This window comes from Petaurus breviceps, unplaced genomic scaffold, assembly GCF_028583685.1.
Source record: "Petaurus breviceps papuanus isolate PSGF00001 unplaced genomic scaffold, PetGlider_PUasm1.0 38, whole genome shotgun sequence".
NCBI lineage: Eukaryota > Metazoa > Chordata > Mammalia > Diprotodontia > Petauridae > Petaurus > Petaurus breviceps.
The window spans coordinates 31,020,547-31,043,132 of NW_027186304.1; the positions used below are offsets into that span (position 1 = coordinate 31,020,547).

Sequence of the window (22,586 nt, forward strand, 5' to 3'; positions counted from 1 at the left end):
GTTTTCCTGACTCCAGGGCTGGTGCTGTATGCCAAATTAAGATATTTTTGCAGGCATAGGATCAAAGATTTAGAGCTAGAAGGTACTCAGAGGCCATCTAGTCTAATTTCCTTTATTTTACAGATGAAGAAATTGAGGCTCAAGAAGTTAAAGTAAATTAATTGCCCAAGATCATAAAGGTAGTAAGCATCAGAAGCTCAATTTGGATGCAGGTTGAGAGTCAGCAATTTTTTTCACAATGCTATTCTGCCTCCCATATTCAACATGTCCCTCTTGGAACTCATTTTTCCCTCTAAGGCCATCCTTCTTCACTAGATTCCTTCAAGTGTCAGTCAAAGCCCCACCTTCTACAAAAAGTCCTTTCCAATCCTCTTTAATCTTAGTGCCTTCCCTCTGAAACTACACCCGTATTTATCATATCATATCAATCTATCTTATTCATATAGTTGTTTGCATGTTGTCTCTCCTATTAGATGATGAGTTTCTTGAGATAATAGGCACTTAATAAATGCTAGTTGACTAGTTGACTGATTCCAAACTTCCCCTTTTGCTGACAGTCTTCCTTCTGTCACATAGATTCACATCCAAGGAGTTATCCTTGACTCTTTCCTCTCCCTCAAACCTCATAGCTAATCAGTTGCTAAATCTTGGTGATGCTGTTTCCATAACATCTCTATCCTATAACCTACTTCACTCCCTACACACACTGTCTTTACTCTTGTTCAGCTTCTCATGATCTGGGCTGAAGCAGTAACCTAGTTTCTCTCCCTTTCTGATGCATCCTCCATACAGTTAATGAATTGATATAAAAACCAGATCTGCCTATATTACTCCCCACTGAAAAACCTCTAAGGATTCCCTATTACCTCTCTGACAAAAGGCACTCTTTACTATAGCATCTAAAGCCTTTTGCCTACCTTTCCAATTTTACGTCATGTTGCTCTGCTCCCCTCTTCTCTGTTCTAGTACACCTGACTTGTTAACTGTTCCCTCTACTTACCATTCCTTTTCCTATTACTGTGCCTTTGTTCAATACCTGCCCTTCTTACATTTACCTCATTGACAGTCCAGCTTCCTTCAAAGTGCAGCTTAGCTGCTTCCTGCCATAGGAAGCTTTTCCTGATTTCCATAGTTATTAGCATTGTCTCCCTGTTGACACCATCTTGCGTGCACCTCAGGAGCACATAAGCTCTTCAAGGAAAGGGACACATCTTGTTTTATTTCTTGTTCTGTGTTAATAATCAAAGGATCACTGGACAAAGTTATCTCTAACCTTGCATCCATGAAGGAATCTTAAATTGTCTATTGATCACAATGTAACTAGTACTTTAAGATTTGCAAAGTGCTTTACCAATATTATCTCATTTTATCCTCACAATAACTCTGGGAGGTAGGTCTTATTATTCTTCCCATTCTACAGATGAGGAAATTGAGACAGACAGAGGTTGACTTGCCTAGGTCACACTGCTACCGAGTGTGTCTACATTTGAACTCAGATCTTCCTAATTCCACGTCCAGAGTTCTATCCATTGCCCCATCATGCTACCTATCTGTCTATAAAGATATTGATTTATCTGGAGTCTTGTTTGAAGAAAGTCTTTAAAGCTACATTATGGTCTACCAAATCAAATATTATTTTATAGTCAACAACAAAAATAAGCACAGCGGAACATATATTTGCTCTGTCTTTCATTCAGTTGTGTGACCATAAAGATGTAGTCTACTGTGGACTATCAATTAAGAATGTCTTCCTGTTCCTTTTTCGTGGTACCTTTAATATATATCTATATATCTTCACAAAGGTTTTGCAGACATGAGAAAATAAGCATGTGGGTCAGAATTATTTACTTTATGGTCTATCCTCTTAATTCTCCATTTGGGTAGTAATATCATCTGTAATTTTTTCAATCATTGAATATCTTCCATCTTTCAAAAATCCTGAGAACTAATAACATTTCAGAATTCTCCAAATCATGTCGCCTCCAGCATAGTCCTCTTCTGTTTAATTTAGTCTGCTTGCTCTGTCTATTTTCATTATCCTTAGAGTAATTTCTACTTGGGAGGTAGTGAGATGTATGATTCTATGTGTGGCGGTTCCACTATCATTGATGCAACAAATAACTTGTTCCAGATATGTCGACAGATCTTTTCCAGTTTTATCTTTAAATGCCTTTGGGATAATCTGGATCAGTTAGATCAGCCTCACACTAAACTTTCTGCAAACTCATTTTCTTCCTATAAAGTTTTTTACTATTTGATGAGGTGATATGGATCATAATCCTTTACCATCTTTTTCCGTAAGGTTTTTCAAATAAGTTTTCATTCTAACCCAGTGTTGCTGGTGATTTTGATCTCTGTTCTAACAAGTTGGTGGTTTTGACTGTATATAGATGACTAATTCATAAATGACTTTCACATAGGTGCTCAGTCATTTCCTGTCTGAAATAATATAGTCAATTTATTTTGTGACTTTTCTAGCAATTTCTGATTCCATTTTGGAAGAAAGTATTCATAATATATAGGCATGAAACTTCTGAGTAATTTACAAGCCTTTGGCCTCATTTTCTTTCTCAAACCTAACCCATATTTTCCACTGTGAAACTATAACAGCTTCAAACCTGACAGTCAAACAATCAGTGCCAAAGCATGGGAAATGCAAAACGCAAAGATATTGACCTTCATGACAACCAAAGTATAACCAAAATAAAACAGTTGCCACAACAAGGAGACTTAAAGAATCCAGAAATCTCATTAGTTAACAATTACTTGATCTCCTTGCAAAGTAGAGAGAGAAAGACAGCCAAAGACAACACCCACTTTTGAATTCAAACTTATTCATAAAGTACCACAGAAGATTCTGGAAGATTATGAGTAGTATTGTCTTCAGAAACAGCAAAAGGAAGGGGAAAAAATCTTAGAAAACATACTGTTAGACTCAAATAAACCACATCATTCTGAGAGCATTTACAGATGAAACTAGCATGGGGATGACAAATAGAGGGAAAGTGGAGGAAAATTGCCAATATTTCTCTAACCTTCTGTTTTTATTTTCAGTGATGGAGGAACCACCTCATTTGTATTCTAATACCTCAATGTCCAATATGCCACATGAAAAAGGAAAATAGCATTTAGGAAGACAAAGTTGGGACCAAACCAAATACATAGAGGAAATTCATTAAGTATCACTTTACAAAATATCTCAGATGCCAAAAAATGTTTTAAAAATCACAGTTGCTATTGACTAAAATTAAAAAGAGGGAAAACATCAATAACTCCCATCCCATATACCTACTTTCTGGTATTTATAAAATCTTTATAAGGAGGCATTATTATTAGATATATACATAAATTATATATACGTGTATATACACACACACATCAAGTATGCTCGATGAAAGTGAGAAGTGATAGGAAGCTTTTGCATATGATTCTCCTCAGCAGACAACATTTTTATAGTTACCTGATGGAAGGGTGCAGAGAATACAACATTCCCCTGTGTTAATTGTTTGTTGACTATTATTTCAGTCAGCTGAATAAGATGCAGTCTTAAGTATTGTGTTCCAATAAGGAATCTCTTATGTATCTGCCAAGGTTATAGGAGATTCCTTGATAAACACAGCCACAGAGGTACTTCTGTTCAACATCTCTCTGATTATTAAAGTCAAGTAAGGCATAAAACAAGGAATTGTATGATCACCAAGGAAACACAGCACTGTCATCACACATGTCTTGTGACTCTTAGAGCACCATAATCTCCAAGGAATCAAATGATGTAAAGGACAATGGGGAGATTATTGGCTGGTGTTGTCAGGCTGCAGAACACTTTCAATGATGACCAATACTTTTATTTTTTGTAATTAACATTAATTTAAAAAATTTTGAGTTCCAAATTCTCTCTCTCCCCTAGCCCCTTCTCCATTTATTGAGACGGCAAGCAATATCATGACAATTGTGCATGGAAATTCATGCAAAACATTTTTATGGTAGCCATGTTGGGGAAAAAAAAAGCAAGGAAAAAGTAAATGAAAAAAGTATGCTTCATTCTGCTCTCAGAGTTCATCAGTTCCTTCTCTGGAAGGTTGACATTTTTCTTCGTGAGTCCTTGGAATTGTCTTGAATTCTTATATTGCTGAGAGTAGCAAAGTCATTCACAGCAGATCATCATACAATGTTGCTATTACTGTGTTCAGTGTTCTCCTGGTTCTTCTCACTTCACTTTTTATCATTTCATATAAGTCTTCCCAGATTTTTCTGAAACCATCCCCATTATTATTTGTTATAGCACAATAGTATTCCATCATAATTATGTACCACAATTTGTTCAGTCATTCCCTAACTGATGAACAATGATATCTTATACCCAAGTAGTCACATGGGGAGATTGCTAAGGAAGTGTATGATCAGAAAAGGAAATGGACTAGGGAGAGCAGGAGATAATGGATGGACATCCTCGACCCTCCATCCATAACGAACTTTGGAGGAAGGCAACCAGAATATTGGGTAGATTCTCTATGGCACATTTGTGGAAGAACACGGCTATAAATCACAAAGAATGAGAAGATGTAGATGGACTCACTTTTTTCACTAATGAATCCTGAACCACAGTTTCCAACATTTTTTTATTGTCACACTTTTTCGTTCAAGTCACTGAACTTTAAAAGTATATGGTAATTTAACTTGGAAGTTGTATTTAATTCTTGATAGAATTTCTCTACCTCTTCATCCTCTATAGTAGATGTTGGTATATAACCTGAAATTATCTTCATAACAGACTTTTTGTTTATGCTCATCATTAACAGTGCAAGACAAGATAGCCAAGCATCTCAAGAAAAAATGTTTCTATCTCCTCTACCATATTCAGGTTCCCAGGACCTATTTGGGCCCATCAAAGCCACTGCTTATCACTCCCATTTCCTCATTAAATCTCTTCAATTTAGCTAGACTTCAACACACTATTCCATTGTAGGGTAAAAGGTCTTGCCGTGTGACCTTGGGCAAGTCACTTAACCCCAATTGCCCTCCAAAAAAAAAAAAAAAAGTCTTTTACTCAAAATGAAATGAAAGGTAAACAAGGAGTTAAAATAAGTAGTGGACACTCTATCACCCATTCCCTAAAACTTTTCCAGATTTTTAGTCCTAGGAGGCTCTAAGTCTCCTTATCTCCACTCCTTTCACTCTCTCATCAGCATGGCAGGGTAAGCTAGGGAACAGAAAGACTATTTGTGTATTTGTCTGGTGTAGGAAAGCTGAAATCTCAATACCTGGAAAGGGCCATTGCTTCCCACATAGAAATGGCAAAACTGAAATGTCTACAAGGTGCTGCTGCTATCATATCTGAAGGTACTAGCCCTAGAAGGAATAAGGAGAAGCCAAATGCCAACTCCAGTGGGAGTGAGATATAGTCCAAGGAAAGGTCCCTGATTCTACATCCATTTGTCTACGCTACTGTAATTCTCTATGGCAACCGATGAAACAGAAAATTTTAACTTGCCCTCATTTCTATATACCTTCCTTCCATTTCTGTTGTAATAGTGGCAACACTGCATAAAAAGGACCAGGGGGTATAAAAAGATACCCATTTTTTAGACCATTCATAAAAAATAATTTAACTTCTGGTGCTCTATGTGTAGCATCTTTATCTAATGACCAACAAGCACATGTAATATTAGAGGAATTAAATAATTTCAATATTGAAATCCTCTCTTGAAAAAAAAACCTAAAAGAAATTTACAATATCAAAAGCCATTGCCAATAGATAAGTGGTCAAAGAATATTAGCCAACAGTTCTCAAAAGAATTATGAACTATAAACGACCATATGAAAGAAGGCTCCAAATCACAAATAATTCCTTCACTATCACAATTTAAGATCAAGTAATGGAAACTCCAGCCCAGTATATTGAATTGGGAACAAAATTATTTTTCCTATGTGCATTTTAACCTGATGTATCCATTTTAGATTGATCTTAATACAGTAACTGTCCATCTATGTATCTGTAAAGCAAGTATTGGTAAATGAAAATTCCTGACTGGCTGTCTAAGTGGGATTTGCCGGTAGTCTTCAGAGGGTCATTGTTACTGAGCTAAATTCTCCCTAGTGCCTGCCTTTTTCTTTTATTGAGAGGCAAACTAATGCATGTCATCAAGGAAGGCAATGTTAAGTTTTTCAGGTTCTTTGCATAATTCAATACAGTGATGATTTGATGTGTCATTGTATGAGTATGTTCTCAAGGTATTTAGAGAGTGACATTAATTAATGGAAGGGTACCTGATACATAGAAATGGGAAATGCACATCCCTAATCAACCGAACAAGAAAATCTTTATCAAGCATCCACTGTGGAACAAGCATTGTAACCTCTATAAGTGAAAGACCCAGCCAATGGGAAAATTTTAGTTCATGCCAATTATTCTTTTTAAATATAAAATGTCCCAATAGCTTATCCTAAGGAGGGCTGCCTCATTGGTATTATATATAGCTGTAGATAGACATATAAATATGGATATAGCTACAGATATGCAGATTATTAGTTGTATGACTTTGGACAAGTCAATTGAATTCTTAGCCTTAGTTTCTTCAACTGTAAGATGGGCATAACAGCAGCACTTATCTCACAGGATTGTTGTGAGGATCAAAGGAGATTATACACACACACACACACACACACACATATAAAGCACTATGCATACGTAAATGTTAGCTGTTATTAGACAGACAGATAAATAGATAAAGAGAAGATAGATCCATTTGGTGCTCAGAAAATTTATGACTGTTCTATTTGAAAGACTTCATAGGCATTGGGGAAATCATTCCATCACCCTGTCCTCCAAAATATGCCTTACTAATTTCCAAATCTTGGTCTTTGACCATTCTTTTCCCAACCCTGGAATTCCCTCTCCTTTCTTCCCCACTTATTTAAATCCTACCTCTTCTATGAAACCCAATGGCAGTACAGGGAATTTGGGTGGTAGTGGATTTAGGAAGCACACAATTGAAGAAAAGACTGGTAGAAACTGAGCAAAGGTGGGAAATAGTTGTAGGAGTCAGGAGTGGGAGCAACCCAGGCCTGGAAAAGTACCTAGAAACTGGTAGAGCTGAGGAGTCAGGTGAGTAGTTCAGTCAGTATGCAAGACAGTGGGTTGAAAATGGATGAGCAGGAGTCAAAAGGCACAATGGACTGTGTTCTCAACATAGCAGTAGTGCAAAGAATCATCCAATGAGGAGACAAGAAATACAAAGAGATTTTCTAGATGACAGTAGGTCAAAAGATTGGGGATGACCTTCAAGAACCAGGAAATTCATAGTAACCTAAGGAGCAAGAAAAGCAAGGCAGTCAAGGGAACCCTCATGAGATGAGAGCAACTACAGAGGAGGAGACCTGGGGCCAGAGCCAGAAAGCTTCTTCTCCTTTTCCCAGATGCTTCCTGACCTCCTTTATCTTTAAACTCTCAAGGACCTTACCTTCAAATGAGGGGTGGGAGAGAGAAAACACACACAGAGACTCACGTACTGTTCCGCCACTGTGCGTGTGTGTGTGTGTGTTTTCTCTCTCCCACCCCTCATTTGAAGGTAAGGTCCTTGAGAGTCGTAACTGTTTAACTTTTGTCTATGTATCCCTAGCATTTAGCGCTGTGCCTGGCCCATAGCAGAAGCTTAATACATTTTTCCAATTAATTGATTAGGGCAACTAGGCAGCACAGTGGCTAGACTGACAGGCCTGAGATCAGGAAGACTCATTTCCTTGAGTTCAGCTATGGCCTCAGGCACTTACTAACTGTGTGAACCTGGGCAAGTCACTTAGCTCAGTTTGCCTCAGTTTCCTCATCTGTAAAACAAGGTGGAGAAGGAAATGGTAAAATGCTCCAGTATCTTTGCCAAGAAAACCCCAAGTGGGGTTTTAAAGAATAAACATTACTGAAAAGACTGAACAACAAAGCAAAACAAAACAATTGATTGACTGATGATATACTCCTTGCAAAGGCAGAAAATAACTAAAGTCATGGCCAGTCTGCAACGGAATAGTTCTCTGGCACATAGGGTGAATTCAGCTTTCTTTATGAAGCAGAAAGAACACTGGATGTGGAATCAAGAGGCCCAAGTTCAAATCCCAGCTCTGTAATTTATTGCATGTGTGACTTCTGGTAAGTTGCTTCACCCTTCAGCTTCAGTTCTTTATAAAATGAGGCATTTGTATTCAGTGCCCTCTAGGGTCCTTTCCAGTATTAAATCTATAATGCTCTAACCTTTCCCTGAACTCTCCAGTTCACAGTGATTTTTCCATTTCTCCAAACTTATATGGGGCTTATTTTCTGCTCTACTTATTTAATAATAGCTAGCAGTTTAAGGCTGGAAAAGTGCTTCATAGATATTATCCTCACAACAATCCTGGGAGGTAGTGCTATTATTATGCCCATTTTACAGATAGGGAAACGGAGGCAGACAGCAGTTAAGTGACTTGCCCAGGCTCACATAAGTAGCAAGTATCTGAGGCCAGATTTAAACCAGATTTAATCCTGACCCTAGGTCCTTCGTTCTATCCAATGTGTTACCTGCCTGTCTCATTTGGTACTTATTATACACTGCCTGCTCTTATTATTCAGTTTATCATGTGAACCTATGACTATCATCCCTCCAATCAGATTGGGTTTAGAGAGATGGATTTTCATGAGAAAATTCTAGCTCAATATAAAGAAATCTAATCTAATACATCTGTGAATCAAGGATCATTTACTATGGACCCATTATGTGACAGGCACTGAGGTCCAGGATACAAGAACAAGAGGAAACCCTATCCCTGCCTTCAAGGAGCTTAGAGTCCCTGAAAATCACAATTATGTCTCTATGTAGCCGATAGTATTCTTACCATGATCCAGGGTTACAAAATGCCCAGGCGTTCTTAGAAATGAGAATGAAGTGCATTACCGCTCCTGTAAGCTCCCTAAGGCAGGGACCCCGTTTCACATACTTAAAATTTTGTATCTTCCATAGTATATAGCTGTTACCAGGGTGAGTGCTCCATAAATGTGTGTTCACGAAATGAATGACTCTTACAGAAGGATTATGAAGATAAGGTGGATTCTGTGGGGACAAATGGATTGTTTTTTAGAAGTATCATGTGACCTCTTGGGGACACTGGCATTATCCAGGACACAGAACCCTTCTATTTATGTTAGTTTGGTTTTTGTTTTTCAGAGGGTGTTGTTCCTGGGCCACCTACTGACCTCTCGGTGACAGAAGCCACCAGAAGTTATGTTGTGCTTAGCTGGAAGCCACCTGGTCAGCGTGGTCATGAGGGCATTATGTACTTTGTGGAAAAGGTAAAGCTGCAGAGTTGATCTTTACCTAATGATATTTCCTAAGGCTTTCCCTAAGGAAAGAGTTTTCCAAACCTCAGGGTTTTCACTGCCCCACAGGCCATTAACTACTCTGGCAGACTTTTATTGGCTCTCCCCTAGTCTCTCTTTCCTTATATCTGTTTATTTTTCATTCTTCTGTCATAAACTTTGGGTAATTGAATCTATGTCAGTAATAATAGATGAGCAAAAAGGAATAGAGAATTAGGGTTAAAACGCAACATGATTCTAGGAGCTACACGGAGAAATGAAAACTTAAACTATATCCTTCCTCTCTCTAATTTCTTCATATAAATCTCCAACTACAAAACTTGCTCTCTTCTTGTCTGTGGTTAATTAACTCTCTAGATTAGAGCCCGGTGTTAATGAGGTCAAAGGCACAGAAGCTGTAGTGGAAAGACCTTTGACTTGGGAATCAAGAAACCTGGATTCGAATCTTGGTCTTGAAATGTATTTGCATGGCCAAGTTGCTTCATTCCCACCCACCTACGTACACATCTACTCAGCCACTGAGTACTATTAATGCTTCCTCCAAATTATGCTTTAAAAAAAAATTCTCGGACAATCATTGCCCAGTTTTCTCTATCAGAAATATTAAGAGCAGGGTGGCTAGGTGGCGCAGTGAATAGAGCACCGGCCCTGGAGTTAGGAGGAGCTGAGTTCAAATCTGACCTCAGATACTTAACATTTACTAGCTGTGTGGCCTTGGGTAAGTCACTTAACCCCAATTGCCCTGCCTTCCCCCCTCCAAAAAGAAAAAAAAAAGCAAATAAATAAATAAATAAAAAAGAAATGTCAAGAGGACTCCCCAAGTTTCTATGTAAAATCTGTTTTTTAAAAAAAGTCAGAACTTTTTTCTTAGTAATTGATAAAGGGATGATTGGCAGGTTAAAACCCTTGTGAATAAATAATGAATTCTGTTTAAGAGAAAGAGAGAGAAATTTAATAAGCACTAGCACATGGAAAACTTCTATCTTCATCATAATAAGCACATGGGAAACTTACATCCTTATTATAAAAATATAAATGTAATATGATACAATATGATTCAAGAAGCATTTAATGAGCCCCATCCACATTCAGGGTCCTGTGGCAGGTATTGGTATTAGAAAGAAAATTACTCCCATAAATTGCTAATATAATTCTTACCATAAATTTGAAAGCTACAAAAATGTTGGATGTAGCTGAAACCACTGAACAACAAGAAGACAATGAAATAACGACCAGAAATTTCAGAGCACAAAGTTGTTTCAAAAGTTCCCTTGAGTTCCCTTTACTTTGTCCAATAGGGTATCAATTCCCAATGAGAAATGCAATAATCCAGCCTGTGGCTTATCCTGATAGTTGGGTCACTATAGATGTAGGAGACGTGTCTACTGCTGGTACAACCTCAAAGACCCTGGGAAATATTTCCCTAGCAGCCTCTATTACTGAAAGATGTCCTGTGTGACATGACCCAGATCAGCTGGTTGGGAACAAATAACAACAGAGTCAGGCAAATGACTTCCAAGGTTGGAAGTCGGAGCAGGGGTGAAGCAGGAAGCGATGGAGGATAATGGCTGTGTGATCCTGGAAAGACTCTTGACTGTACTGGAAATGTCCCAGTGAAGGCAGTTGCTAGAGAAGAGTTACTCAGAGACCCTGGAGCCACATCTTAAGAAATACACCCCCTACACAAACAGTACCTTGGCCCAGTCTAAGGAGACACCCCAGAGAATCTGATTTCTATCAGAAATCCTGAAAGGTCTACTACCTAGTGCAGACTATCTGGGAAATTCACTGTGCTTCTCTTAGGTAGGACAGCTGGCTCCTGCTTCTAAAACTACTCACTTATTCCCATTAGTCCATAAAGGCTCTCAGAAGGTCCTGAAATCTGACCCAATTATGTCTGCTGCATGTGTTCTGTCTAATCTCACAGGTCTAAAGTCTTCAGCTTGAGGAGTTTATGTGTCAGCCCATGGCTTTTCCATTGTTGGAAGCTGGAGAAAGGGTTACAACAAGAATGTTGTGGCCTCATTTCCGTAGGGTTGAGGTCAGCGTTGGGAGTGAAGGAATACTAGATATTAAGGGCCAAAGAAAAGAGTTAATAAAGGGAAGCCTATGACTCTAAGGTTTTATCTTCATTAGTATGTGAAGGTGTATGGTAGTGAGAGAGCAGAAAGAACATCTGTATGTTAATAATGTATAATTGTCACCCAATTTGCATGTTTCCATACACCCACATAGACTGTTGCTACCTACTAGAGTTCTCACAGATTTAAATGACTGTAATAGACCCCTAAGAGCAGCTAGGTAGCACAGTGAATAGAGTGCCAGGCCTGGAGTCAGGAAGATTCATCTTCATTCAAATCTAGCTGTGTGACCGTGGGCAAGTCACTTAACCCTGTTTGCCTCAGTTTCCTCATCTGTAAAATGAGCTGGAGGAGGAAATAGCAAACCACTCTAGTATCTTTGCCAAGAAAACTCCAAATGGGGTCACATAGAGTTGGACACGACTAATTGGTTAAACACAACAACAAGAACAGATAACAACTGGTCTTCCTATCTATAAATTCCTGAACACTCCAATTGAACATTGACAGCAATTTTAATAAACAGGTAAATGTGAACAAAAAAAATGTACCTTTATTCAATAAAGAACAGGATGACGTGCTCACTGCTGCAGCTCTGATTGGATGCAGCTCGGAGCACAGCGTGCGTTTCACCGGGGGGGGGGGGGACGGTGCATACAGAGGGTACCGTAATGTAGCGTGTAGCACAGGGGATCACCTTCACTACAGTAGCAATCTCAATAGGGCTTATTTTGGGGGGAGGGCTTATTTTAGAGGAATCTTACACAGTAAGGGGAGGGCTTATTTTCGGGATAGGTCTTATTATCGGGGAAACATGGTAAGAACAGAGTTCTGAGAAACCCTGAGCATGGTCATTGCTATCTTTTTTGAAATATCTTTTGTGCTTGTATCATCTATATGACCTTCAGATATATCTCTAGGTCCTTCCCTTCCTCCTCTTTCCAGAGTACCATACCTCAATACAAAGAATAAAAGGGAAAAAAGTTAGACCAGCAAAATTAACCAAAACATCAATAGATTAAAACAGTATATATAATGATTGACACCCATAGTCCCCCATCTTTGTGAAGTAGGGGAGAGAGGTGCATCTTCTCAAGTCTTCATCAGGGCCAGACTCAACTATTATGCTTATACAGAGTCCATCGTCTTTCTTCCCTTTTTTCTTTTCTTCCTTCCCTTCCCTTCCCGTCCCTTCCCTTCCCTTTCCTTCCCTTCCCTTCCCTTCCCTTCCCTTCCCTTTCCTTTCCTTCCTTCCTTTCTTTGTTTTCTATTCTTTCAATTTATATTCAGTTAGTCAACAAGCATTTATTAAGTGCTTACTATGCTAAGCACTGGCAATACAAAAAAATATGTAAATAATTATTAGGAATAAGATGTATACAGAGTAGATGAAAATTAATCTGTGAGAGGAAGATATGAGATTATAGTTGTTATGTATATAGATGTTGTCTTCCTGATTCTGGTTTTGTTTTCTTTTTTTGGAGGGGGGAAGGCAAGGCAATTGGGGTTAAGTGATTTGCCCAAGGTCATACAGCTAGTAAGTGTGTCAAGTTTCTTAAGTTGGATTTGAACGCAGGTCATCCTGACTCCAGGATGGGTTCTCTGTTCACTGCACCACCTAGCTGCCCCTGTTGGCTTTACTTTGTTTCAGTTTACATAAGGCTTTCTGCACTTCTCTATTCTTCATATTTATTAGTTCCTTTAAAAATTATTTTTTCAGTTAAGCATTCCTTTTTTCCTCCCATCTCCTTTTAACCACTGAAAAGAAAGGAAAGAAGGAAAAAAGGAAAGAAGGAAGGAGGGAGGGAGGGAAGGAAAGAAGGGAGAGGAGAAGAAAGGGACCCCTGTAACACATAAAGATAGCTAAGCAAAACATATTCCCACATTGGTCATGTTCAAAAGTGTATTACTTATTCTGCATATTAGTCCATCATCTCTCTGTCATGAGGTATATATCATTCTTCATCAGTACTCTGGAACCATGGTTGATTATATAGTTGATCAGAGTCCTTAAGTCTTTCAAAATTATACATTTTTATAATATTGATGTCATGATTTAAATAATTCTTTTGATTCTGCTCACTTCACTCTATATCAGTTTACACAAATCTTTCTACATCTCTTTGAAACCATCTTTCCCCTCATTTCTTTCTTTTTTTTTTTGCCTTTTGGAGGGCAATTGGGGTTAAGTAACTTGCCCAAGGTTACACAGCTAGTTTTGTGTGTGTGTGTGTGTGGGTGTTAAGTGTCTGAGGCTGGAACCAAACTTAGAACCTCCTGACTCTGGGGCCAGCGCTTTACTCACTGTGCCACCTAGCCGCGCCCCCCCCCCCATTTCTTATAGCACAATAGTATCTCATTAAATTTATATACTAAAATTAAAAAAAAAGAAAATGACAAATGTTGGAGGAGCTGTGGGAAAACAGGCATATTGATGCACAGTTGGTGAAGCTGTGAATGGGTCGAATTTCTGCAAAGCAATTTGGAATTATACACAAAAAAGTCACAAAATAGTCAATGCCTTCTGATGCAGCTATATTTCCACTAGACCTCTGTTCCAAAGAGATCAAAAAAAAGGAAAGGGTTCTATATTTACAAAAACATTTATATTTATTGTTTCTAATGTTGATAGTCATATTCATGCATAGCACAACTTATTAGCATGTGCACCAAGGGAACTTTTAAAAATGTGAATACTTATAGGCTACTCAATTATAAAAGATATTATTTTTAATCGTGAAACTTTAAAAAAAAACCCTAAAACTTAACTAAACAATTTTTAAAATTAACTAAATATTATTTTAAAATACAAACAAAAGTGAAAAAATATTAATTTTTTTGGAGACAAATTCTCAGTGGGCACACCTGACACACTTGTTGACACCCATGGTCACCACAATATTTCATTTCTTCTTTTTCTATACCAGCAACCTAGTAACAATCTGTTACTAATTTGCTAGAGTCTATTCTTTCAGATGACATCAACTTGGGCATCTGATCTGCTTTGTCCACATCTGCTCTATTTCCTCCATCCGTTTTTATAACTTCCCTGTATCAAAGCATAGTTGAGCCCATGGTAGAGATCAGAATGCTCTTTTATCCCCACACCTGTTGGGATAGAAAAGTCACTTGATAATATCAACATCTGTGGAGAATATATCATGGCTTGAGCACTATACTAAGTGTCTTAGGGGGAATACAACAGAGTTAGAAGATATGACCCCTAATCTTAAGGATTCTTATAACTCATCAAGGGAGACAGAATACAGAGGAATGGCTCTTGAATATGTTTACATAGCACTGTCCAAATGTCAGCTCATCTTCCTGAGCCCTGAGTCTAAAAACATTTCCAATGAACACTCTTGATCTATTGACTTTTCTTAAGAAAAATGTTTTTTTTTTACCTGATCTATGGAGATTGTTCTTCCTTCCCTCTTTCCCTCACTCCCAACATTTTGATTTGTAAATGCCTTTTGGAGCATCAAGAGAATATTCAGCTCCTCTATCACAGATATAAAGCTCAGTAAAGCACACAAAAGTAGTAACAAGTTACAGGAGAAGACTCCAGGCTATCTGACCAGTGACAAGGTTAACATAAGATGTCTTGGTGGTGATGATCATCCTAAGTGTTTAAGGTCATAGAGTAACCATACTGTAGTCTGGTGAGCAAGTGATAGAGTACATGGAAGATTGAATAGACAAGAGTCAGTATTTTAAAACACCCAGTATATGAACTTGCTGTTGTATTGCATTTTAGGTATTTCATGTGGATGTATTTTATAATGATTTTAATAATAATAGTTAACATGTATATAGTGCTATAAGGTTTATAATGTGTTTCATATATATTATCTCTGATTTGTGCAACAAATAAGTACTATTATTACCTCCATTTTATAAATGACAAGGAAACTGAAGCCCAGAAAGATAAGAGACTTGCCCAGGATCCCACAACTAGTGTCTGAGATTTGAACCGATATTTCTCTTAACTCCAAGTTCAATTGCTTTTGTCATACACTAGACACTTTTTTAAATAGAAAGGAAACTGTACATTCTCCAGGTTCTCCAACACATATTCCCTTTGTGAACTTGATTCATTAGGAGGAATAAGAGGTGAGAAGGTGGGGGAAGAAGGAAGAGACCCCTAGATGAACTCTCATATTTCATTTGTCTGTATAGTGTTTTGATCATAGAGCAAGGGTGGGGAAACTGTGGCCTTCTAGGTCCTTGGATGCAGCCTTTTGACGAAGTTCAAGTTTTACAGAACAAATCCTTTTATTAAGGGGATTTGTTCTGTCAAGTTTGGATTCAGTCAGAGGGCCCCATTTGAGGACCTAGAGGGCCACATGTGGCTTTGAGATCAAAAGTTCCCCACCCCTGTCATAGACCATTCTTTAAGGATCAGACCAAAGCTTGAGCGTATTTGCATATCTTCCTCACAAAACATGTTGTTGTGGTTTTTAGTCATGTCCAATTCTTTGTGACTCCCTTTGGGGTTTTCTTGGCAAAGAGACTGGAGTGATTTGCCATCTCTTTCTCCAGCTCATTTTACAGATGAGGAAACTGAGGCAAACAGGGTCAAGTGACTTGCCCAGGGTAAATGTCTAAAGTTAGATTGGAACTCTGGTCTTCCTGACTCCAGGTACAGCACTCTCTCCTCTGTACCACCTAGCTGTCAAATATTTACCGTAACTTTTAGTAGGCGCTTAGAATAATAACTTTTGTTTGTTTGCCATTACTAGAAGATCACATATCAGGTACCTACATATGCTTTGACTGTAGACTCTTGAACTAATTTAAATTGAGATTTTTCCAGAAAGGACTATTATCATATCTTAAAAACAGGGTTTTTCCATTGCCAAATGGTTTAAATGGGTCTAAAGCACTTTTCAACCTACAAGTCCTATATAAACACTAACATATCCCAGCTTCCTGTAATATTCTCTTAATTTTCTCGATTTCTCTGTCTGTGCCTCTGCTTCATAATCTCACCCCCCCCCCAAGAAAAAAGTACAAGGAGGTAGCATATAATCTATGCTAGCTCAATTCATTTATCACTCTAAGGTATGTGATTCATAACAATATAAAGTGTTGCCCAGGCATATCAAAGGCTTAAAATGAAGGGAAAATCTAAGGTATAGAATTCTAGATCACAGCCATCTATTAGGGGCCAGAGTTTTCAGGGTACAGGAATGTTCTGAACTCACATCTTATTTATTGTTATCCATTCTTCCCATGAATCAAACTGATGTTACTTATAATGCTCCAAACCTAAATCTTCCTGAATTTTAGTATTTGTAAAACCTGGGCATAATGAAAATGGAAGAGGGAAGGAGAGGATAATCCTCGAGCCTTTCGGGTACCTGTTAGTACTGATAAAAGTACAAATAACAGTAATCCTTTTCATTTACATAGCACTTTTCATCCAAAGATCTCTAGGTCATACAACGTTCTTGTAGGACAATGAAGTGGACTAGTTCAGTTCAATTCAACAGATAATTACAAACCATCTATGCTTAGTACTATGTTACATGCTAGGGGAGGGGTGGGGATTGGAGAAGAAAAATAAGAGAATTTTTGTTGTTGTTCAGTCATTTTTCAGTGCTATCCAATTCTTTGTGATCCCATTTGGGTTTTCTTTGCAAAGAGATTGGCCTGGCTTGCATTTGTCAGTACCTAAGGTCAGATTTGAAGTCACAAACATGAGTCTTCCTGATTTCTGGTCCAGTGCTCTATCCAGTGCACCATCTAACTGCCCAAGGAAATATAAGGAAGTATAAAGCACAGCCCTGTCCTTAAAATAAATCTCAGCACTTCATGAGGATACAGATATTATTTTTCCATATACATACACACACACACACACACACACACACACACACATACTCATAGAGACCTTCCCTAAGGTTATTTTATAGTTGTCCTAGAAGACTGTGTCAGGAGAGCACAAGCCTTGGTAAGTCCTACCAAACTGGAAAGGCTTCAAGTAGACCCATAACAAGCAAGGTGTGACCAGGGCTTTACTTTCATTTCCTTTAAAGAACACCAGCATCTAAGGACGTGTTTTCTCTCCATGGGCATGAGCTTCCTCTCCCAGTTGGGCATCATTCCTCCACCTTCATCACAGTCTTCCATGCTTGGATCCTGTGAGAGATGGGTCACTCACTATTGTATCCCTAACTGAACTGTCCTCACCAGCTGAATCTGGTCCTGTTGTTCACTGTTCAGTCATGTCCATCTCTTCATGACCCCGTGGACCATTATCAGGCCAATACTGTCCATGGGATTTTCTTGGCAAAGATACTGGAGTGGTTTGCCATTTCCTTTGTCAATGGATTAAGGCAAACAGCGGTTAAGGGACTTGCCCTGGGTCACACAGCTAGCAAGTGTCTGAGGCCAGATTTGACTTCAGGTCTTCCTGACTCCAGCCCATGGCCATTATCTGCTGAGCCACCTAGCTGCCTCTAACTCTGGCCCAAATGTTAATGATAAGAGCTAACATTTATATAGTGCTTACCATGTACCAAGGATTGTGCTAAGTAAATGCTTTACAGTTATTATCTCATTTAAGCCTCACAACCCTGGGGAGTAGGTGCTATTATTATTCCCATTTAATAGTTGAAGAAACTGAGGCAAACAGTAGTTAAGTGACTTGCCTAGGGTCACACAGCTAGCAAGTATCTGAGGCCAGATTTGAACTCAAGTCTTCCTGACTCCAGGCCCAGTGCTCTCTCCACTGAGCCACCCGGCTGCTCTGGCTTTAAGCATGCTGTGATCTCAGCAATGGATTTCATGCTTGTCCTCCAAGGACTGGCATCGCTAAGTATGGTGGAATAGGCTCATTCTAACAAGTCTGGCCTTGAGGTACTAAGTTTTTCCAGCCACAGCAACTTATAAAACCATCCATTAAAAGACAAAGGATCTGTGATCCATGGCAATGGAGAGTACTAGTAATTGTGACATTATGAAGAAACGAAGTGACTTACAGAGTCCCAGAGGCACAATGGTGATCAGCAAGTATTTATCAGGTACCTAGTGACAGGCACGGAGCTATGGAACAAGTCAAGAGCGCTGCCTCTCAGGACCCTATTTGCCTCCAGTCCAGCTGTCTCTGCTTCTCTATCTCTGTGTGTCTCTCTGTCTCTTTCTGCCTCTGCCTCTGGCTCTCTCTGACATCTCAGAGGATCACAAATTTAGAGATCATAGATCCAACCCCTTCATTTTATAGGTGTGAGGAAAATAGGCCCAGAGAGGGTAAGACACTCTCTTGGGGTAACACAGTTACTTCCCGAAGCAGGATTCTGACTCAGGTCTTCCTGACTCCAAATTGAGTGTTCTATCCACTCCTTCCAGATCCCATTCTGATTTTACATGAGCAATAAATAGCCCATGGTAAAGCCCTGTGGCACAGCTCACCTGGGCCTCAAATCTCAGTTGAGATCTTCCCTTTTCTGAAAGCTTTTGTTCCTCTGAATGCAGTGTGTGGCAGACACAGAGAACTGGCAGAGAGTTAACACAGAGATCCCTGTAAAGTCTCCTCGATTTGCCCTGTTTGATTTGGCTGAAGGGAAATCCTACCGTTTCCGAGTTCGATGCTCTAACTCAGCAGGAGTTGGTGAGCCCTCAGAGGCAACTGATGTTACTGTGGTTGGGGACAAACTTGGTAAGTACATAGTCAAGTATGCGTTTTATGACAACTTTGAAATAGCATTTTATTTTTTTCATTTTAAATATATTTTTATTTATTTCATTAAATAGTTCCAAATTACATATAACATTTTTAACTTTCTTTTTTTTCGTTTTTTTATTTTTGGAGGGCAATTGGGGTTAATGACTTCCTTGAGGTCACAGGGCTAGTTTTTGTGTTAAGTGTCTGAGGTCGGATTTGAGCTCAGGTCCTCCTGACTCCAGGGCCGGTGCTGTATTCACTGTGCCACCTAGCCGCCCCATAACATTCATTTTTTAAAAATCTGAGTTCAGACCATTGATTTTAAGAGCCATTTGAGATGTGTCTAACTCACCAGAGGTAATAATATTCACATATTTCTCACTAAATGGAATCCAAAATGATGCCTATAGCTACACCAGACAAGCATTTCATTGTTTTGTCTTCTGAAATTCAGACTTGATTTCAAACAATCAATAACCTACTTTTCCTTGTCAGATATTCCCAAAGCCCCTGGTCGAATCATTCCAAGCCGGAATACGGATACTTCGGTGGTTGTTACTTGGGAGGAATCAAAAGATGCTAAAGAGTTGGTTGGATACTACATCGAGTCAAGCATTGTCGGATCTAATCAGTGGGCACCCTGCAACAACAACCCGGTGAAAGGCTCACGGTAACAGAAGGAAGCGTGTGGGATGTGGCAGGTGCTGGCGATCCTGCAGTAGGGCTCTGCCACTAACAAGAATGAGGGAAATAAATAAGACACTTAAACTTATTAGGCATTTACAAAAATTCAAAGATAAATATGATTTATTTACAAATGGACTACGGCTCCTTGAAATGTTATAAACAATGTTTTTTTGTACCCACCGTGTCAAGTATTTGACAGCTTAATCAAAATTATCTTTCTGATTCTTCTCTTCCTCCCTCCCTCCTTCCCTCCCCCGCCCCATCTCTGTCTCTCTGTCTCTCTCTGCCTTTTACATTCCCTCTCTTTATACAATAACCAATATATGTCTTTGAGACATAAAGACTCAGTTGGTGCCAAACAACATAGATTATGCAGGATTGCATATACAATTTGAACAGAAAAGGAAAGTAATAACCTTTTTAAGATTCTAAACATCAACATAATTAAAACCAGTGGGATAACATCTGCTGGGATGGCATAACTTAGCTTTTTGTTAGTTTCTGTGCTGTGTAAATATTTTTTATTGTGACTTACAGAGGCAGTTGGTTTAGTGGAAAGAGAACAGAACTTCGTAGTCAGAAGAGAGCTTGTTCAAATCCTGCCTCCGACACTTTCTAGCTGTGTGACCCTGAGCAAACCATTTAACCACTCTGGGCCTCGGTTTGCCGATATGTAGAATGAATATGATAATATCTCAGGTACCTATTCACAGTACTATTCTGAGAATCAGGAGAAAGCGTTTATAATGAGCTACCATCAGCTATTATTATTGCATCTATTTTACCAATGCTCTCCATTTCCTAGAGAAAACCCTCAGGATTGAAGGTTCAGGACTAAATTGAGGTAGGCTTAAGCAACATTCCACTCTCTCAGAGGGTCTACTTCTATCTTGGACCAGCTTTGAGTAAGGAGGGTGCCATCAGGGATAGGTTAGTTCTTTTTCAGATTACTAGGCCCTAGAGAATAGAAGTAAATTGGATGAGAAGACAGAGTCGTTAACTAACACTTTTGCAGTGAATTCACTTTAGCCTGGATCAAGGGCACTATTTCCTGATTATATTTTTTTCTTTCTCTTCTCCCAAATTTTGCTGCATCTGTGTTGAAACAACCACCCCAGGCAGTGCCTTTTCAGGTGCATTCTATTCCTGGTGAGGTTGACACATTGGCCTCTCAAGGGCTAGGTTATAGGTTCTTGTAATAAATATTTTACAACCTTAATATTCTTAATAGTAATGATCATTAGCAGACAGCTGTTATTTCCTCTGCTTTGACAGCCCTTACCAATGGGATAGAATGTTACAGTGATTCATAGAATAACTATTTCTAACCTAATGGAGTGGAAATGTGATAAGTAGGAAGCTGCCCAAGGACCTTGTAGCTCATTACCGACTCCTTTATCTAAATGTCACAGCAAGTGATAGTGTGAAGTCATAGCGACGATTCTGAAATCCATTTTTTGTCATCCCATTTTCAGTTCTTGGTGGAGCTTTCCTGGTTATTCTAGCTTAGTGGAGACAAATGTCAGCACAGGAGATGTCCCTTTAAAGTAGAACTTGTTGTTTTGGAATTCATTTTCTAAAATCACATTTTCAGGCCTCAGTGTTACTTCCTGGTTATTGGATTTCACACGAGATGCCCAGAGACAGCAGAGACCGTACCTTGGTGTTATGAACAAACAGCCGATAACTTCTATTGTTTTCCCTATTTTTGAATGAGTCAGGATAATGGCAATAATAACAGCAGACATTTGTATAATACATACTACTTGCCAGGCACTGTTGTGATCCTTACGGCAACCCTGGGCTTAAGGGTTATTGTCTTCACCATTTTACAAATGGGGAAAGTGAGGCAAACAGAGATTAAATTATTTGCCCAGGGTCACATGGCTGGTTAAGTGTCTGAGGGAAGATTTTGAACTCATATCTTCTTGACTCTGGGCCCAGTGCCGTCTTCACTATGCCACCGAGGGCCCTCACTTCCTCATTATCTCAAACCCAAACACAACCTAGTTAAAAAAAAAATAATACATTCCCCAAGATCAGAAGCATTAAGTTAGATTAGAAACCCATCTAATTCAGCTTTTTCTCTATCAGTTTTTTAGGGGAAAAGAAAAAGAACTCCTTTTTTTGCTTCTTCTTTTAGGTTTATCTGCCATGGACTTCTTAATGGTCAGAGTTATATTTTCCGAGTCAGAGCTGTGAATGCAGCTGGACTTAGTGAATATTCACAGGATTCAGAAGCAATTGAAGTGAAAGCTGCTATTGGTAGGTCTTCTATCTGTGTTTAAGTCAGTAGGAGAAAATGAATTTCAGTATTTCTAATGAATAAAGTAAGGTGTTTCTTTCCCTTCCAGAAATGATATTTTAAACTTCTTGTATAGCCTAATGGTACCATCCTCAGGGGGTCCTTTGCTCTAGGTGACTTCTAACACTTCATAGCTGTCATCATGCAGACCTTCCATCACTTATGCAGTTTCTGTGTACCTGTAGCCTTTTCATCTTGACAAGGCCAAGCTTCCCCCAGATGTTTCTCATGAATCGTTGTGTGAAACTCCATTCTAACTTCATGCTCATCCTGGGAACTGTGGAGGGCTGGTCAGACTCCATGACATGGTATATCATCCATAATACACATCATCCTGCTGCCTAAAAAAATCACTTCATCATCACAAGATCCTGGTCTGTTTCCATCCCTGATCCTACTACCATCCTCATACATTCTGTTCCATGCTACTGATCTTACATACTGTTATCACCACTAAGTCCTCTAAAACTCCATGCATGTCATGTAAAGCTTCTGGCTCAT

At 38.9% G+C, this 22,586-nt stretch overlaps 1 protein-coding gene across 2 annotated transcripts in view; it reads left to right on the forward strand.

Moving 5' to 3' along the window:
• Positions 1-22,586, forward strand: part of MYOM1 (myomesin 1) — a 171,172-nt gene that overhangs the window by 77,529 nt on the left and 71,057 nt on the right. For both annotated transcript variants that reach the window (XM_069099711.1, XM_069099712.1), the window contains exons 14-17: positions 9,192-9,316; positions 18,904-19,087; positions 19,589-19,763; positions 21,924-22,045. In XM_069099711.1, coding sequence (XP_068955812.1) covers positions 9,192-9,316; positions 18,904-19,087; positions 19,589-19,763; positions 21,924-22,045 — 606 coding nt within the window. The remainder of the gene's footprint in view (positions 1-9,191; positions 9,317-18,903; positions 19,088-19,588; positions 19,764-21,923; positions 22,046-22,586) is intronic.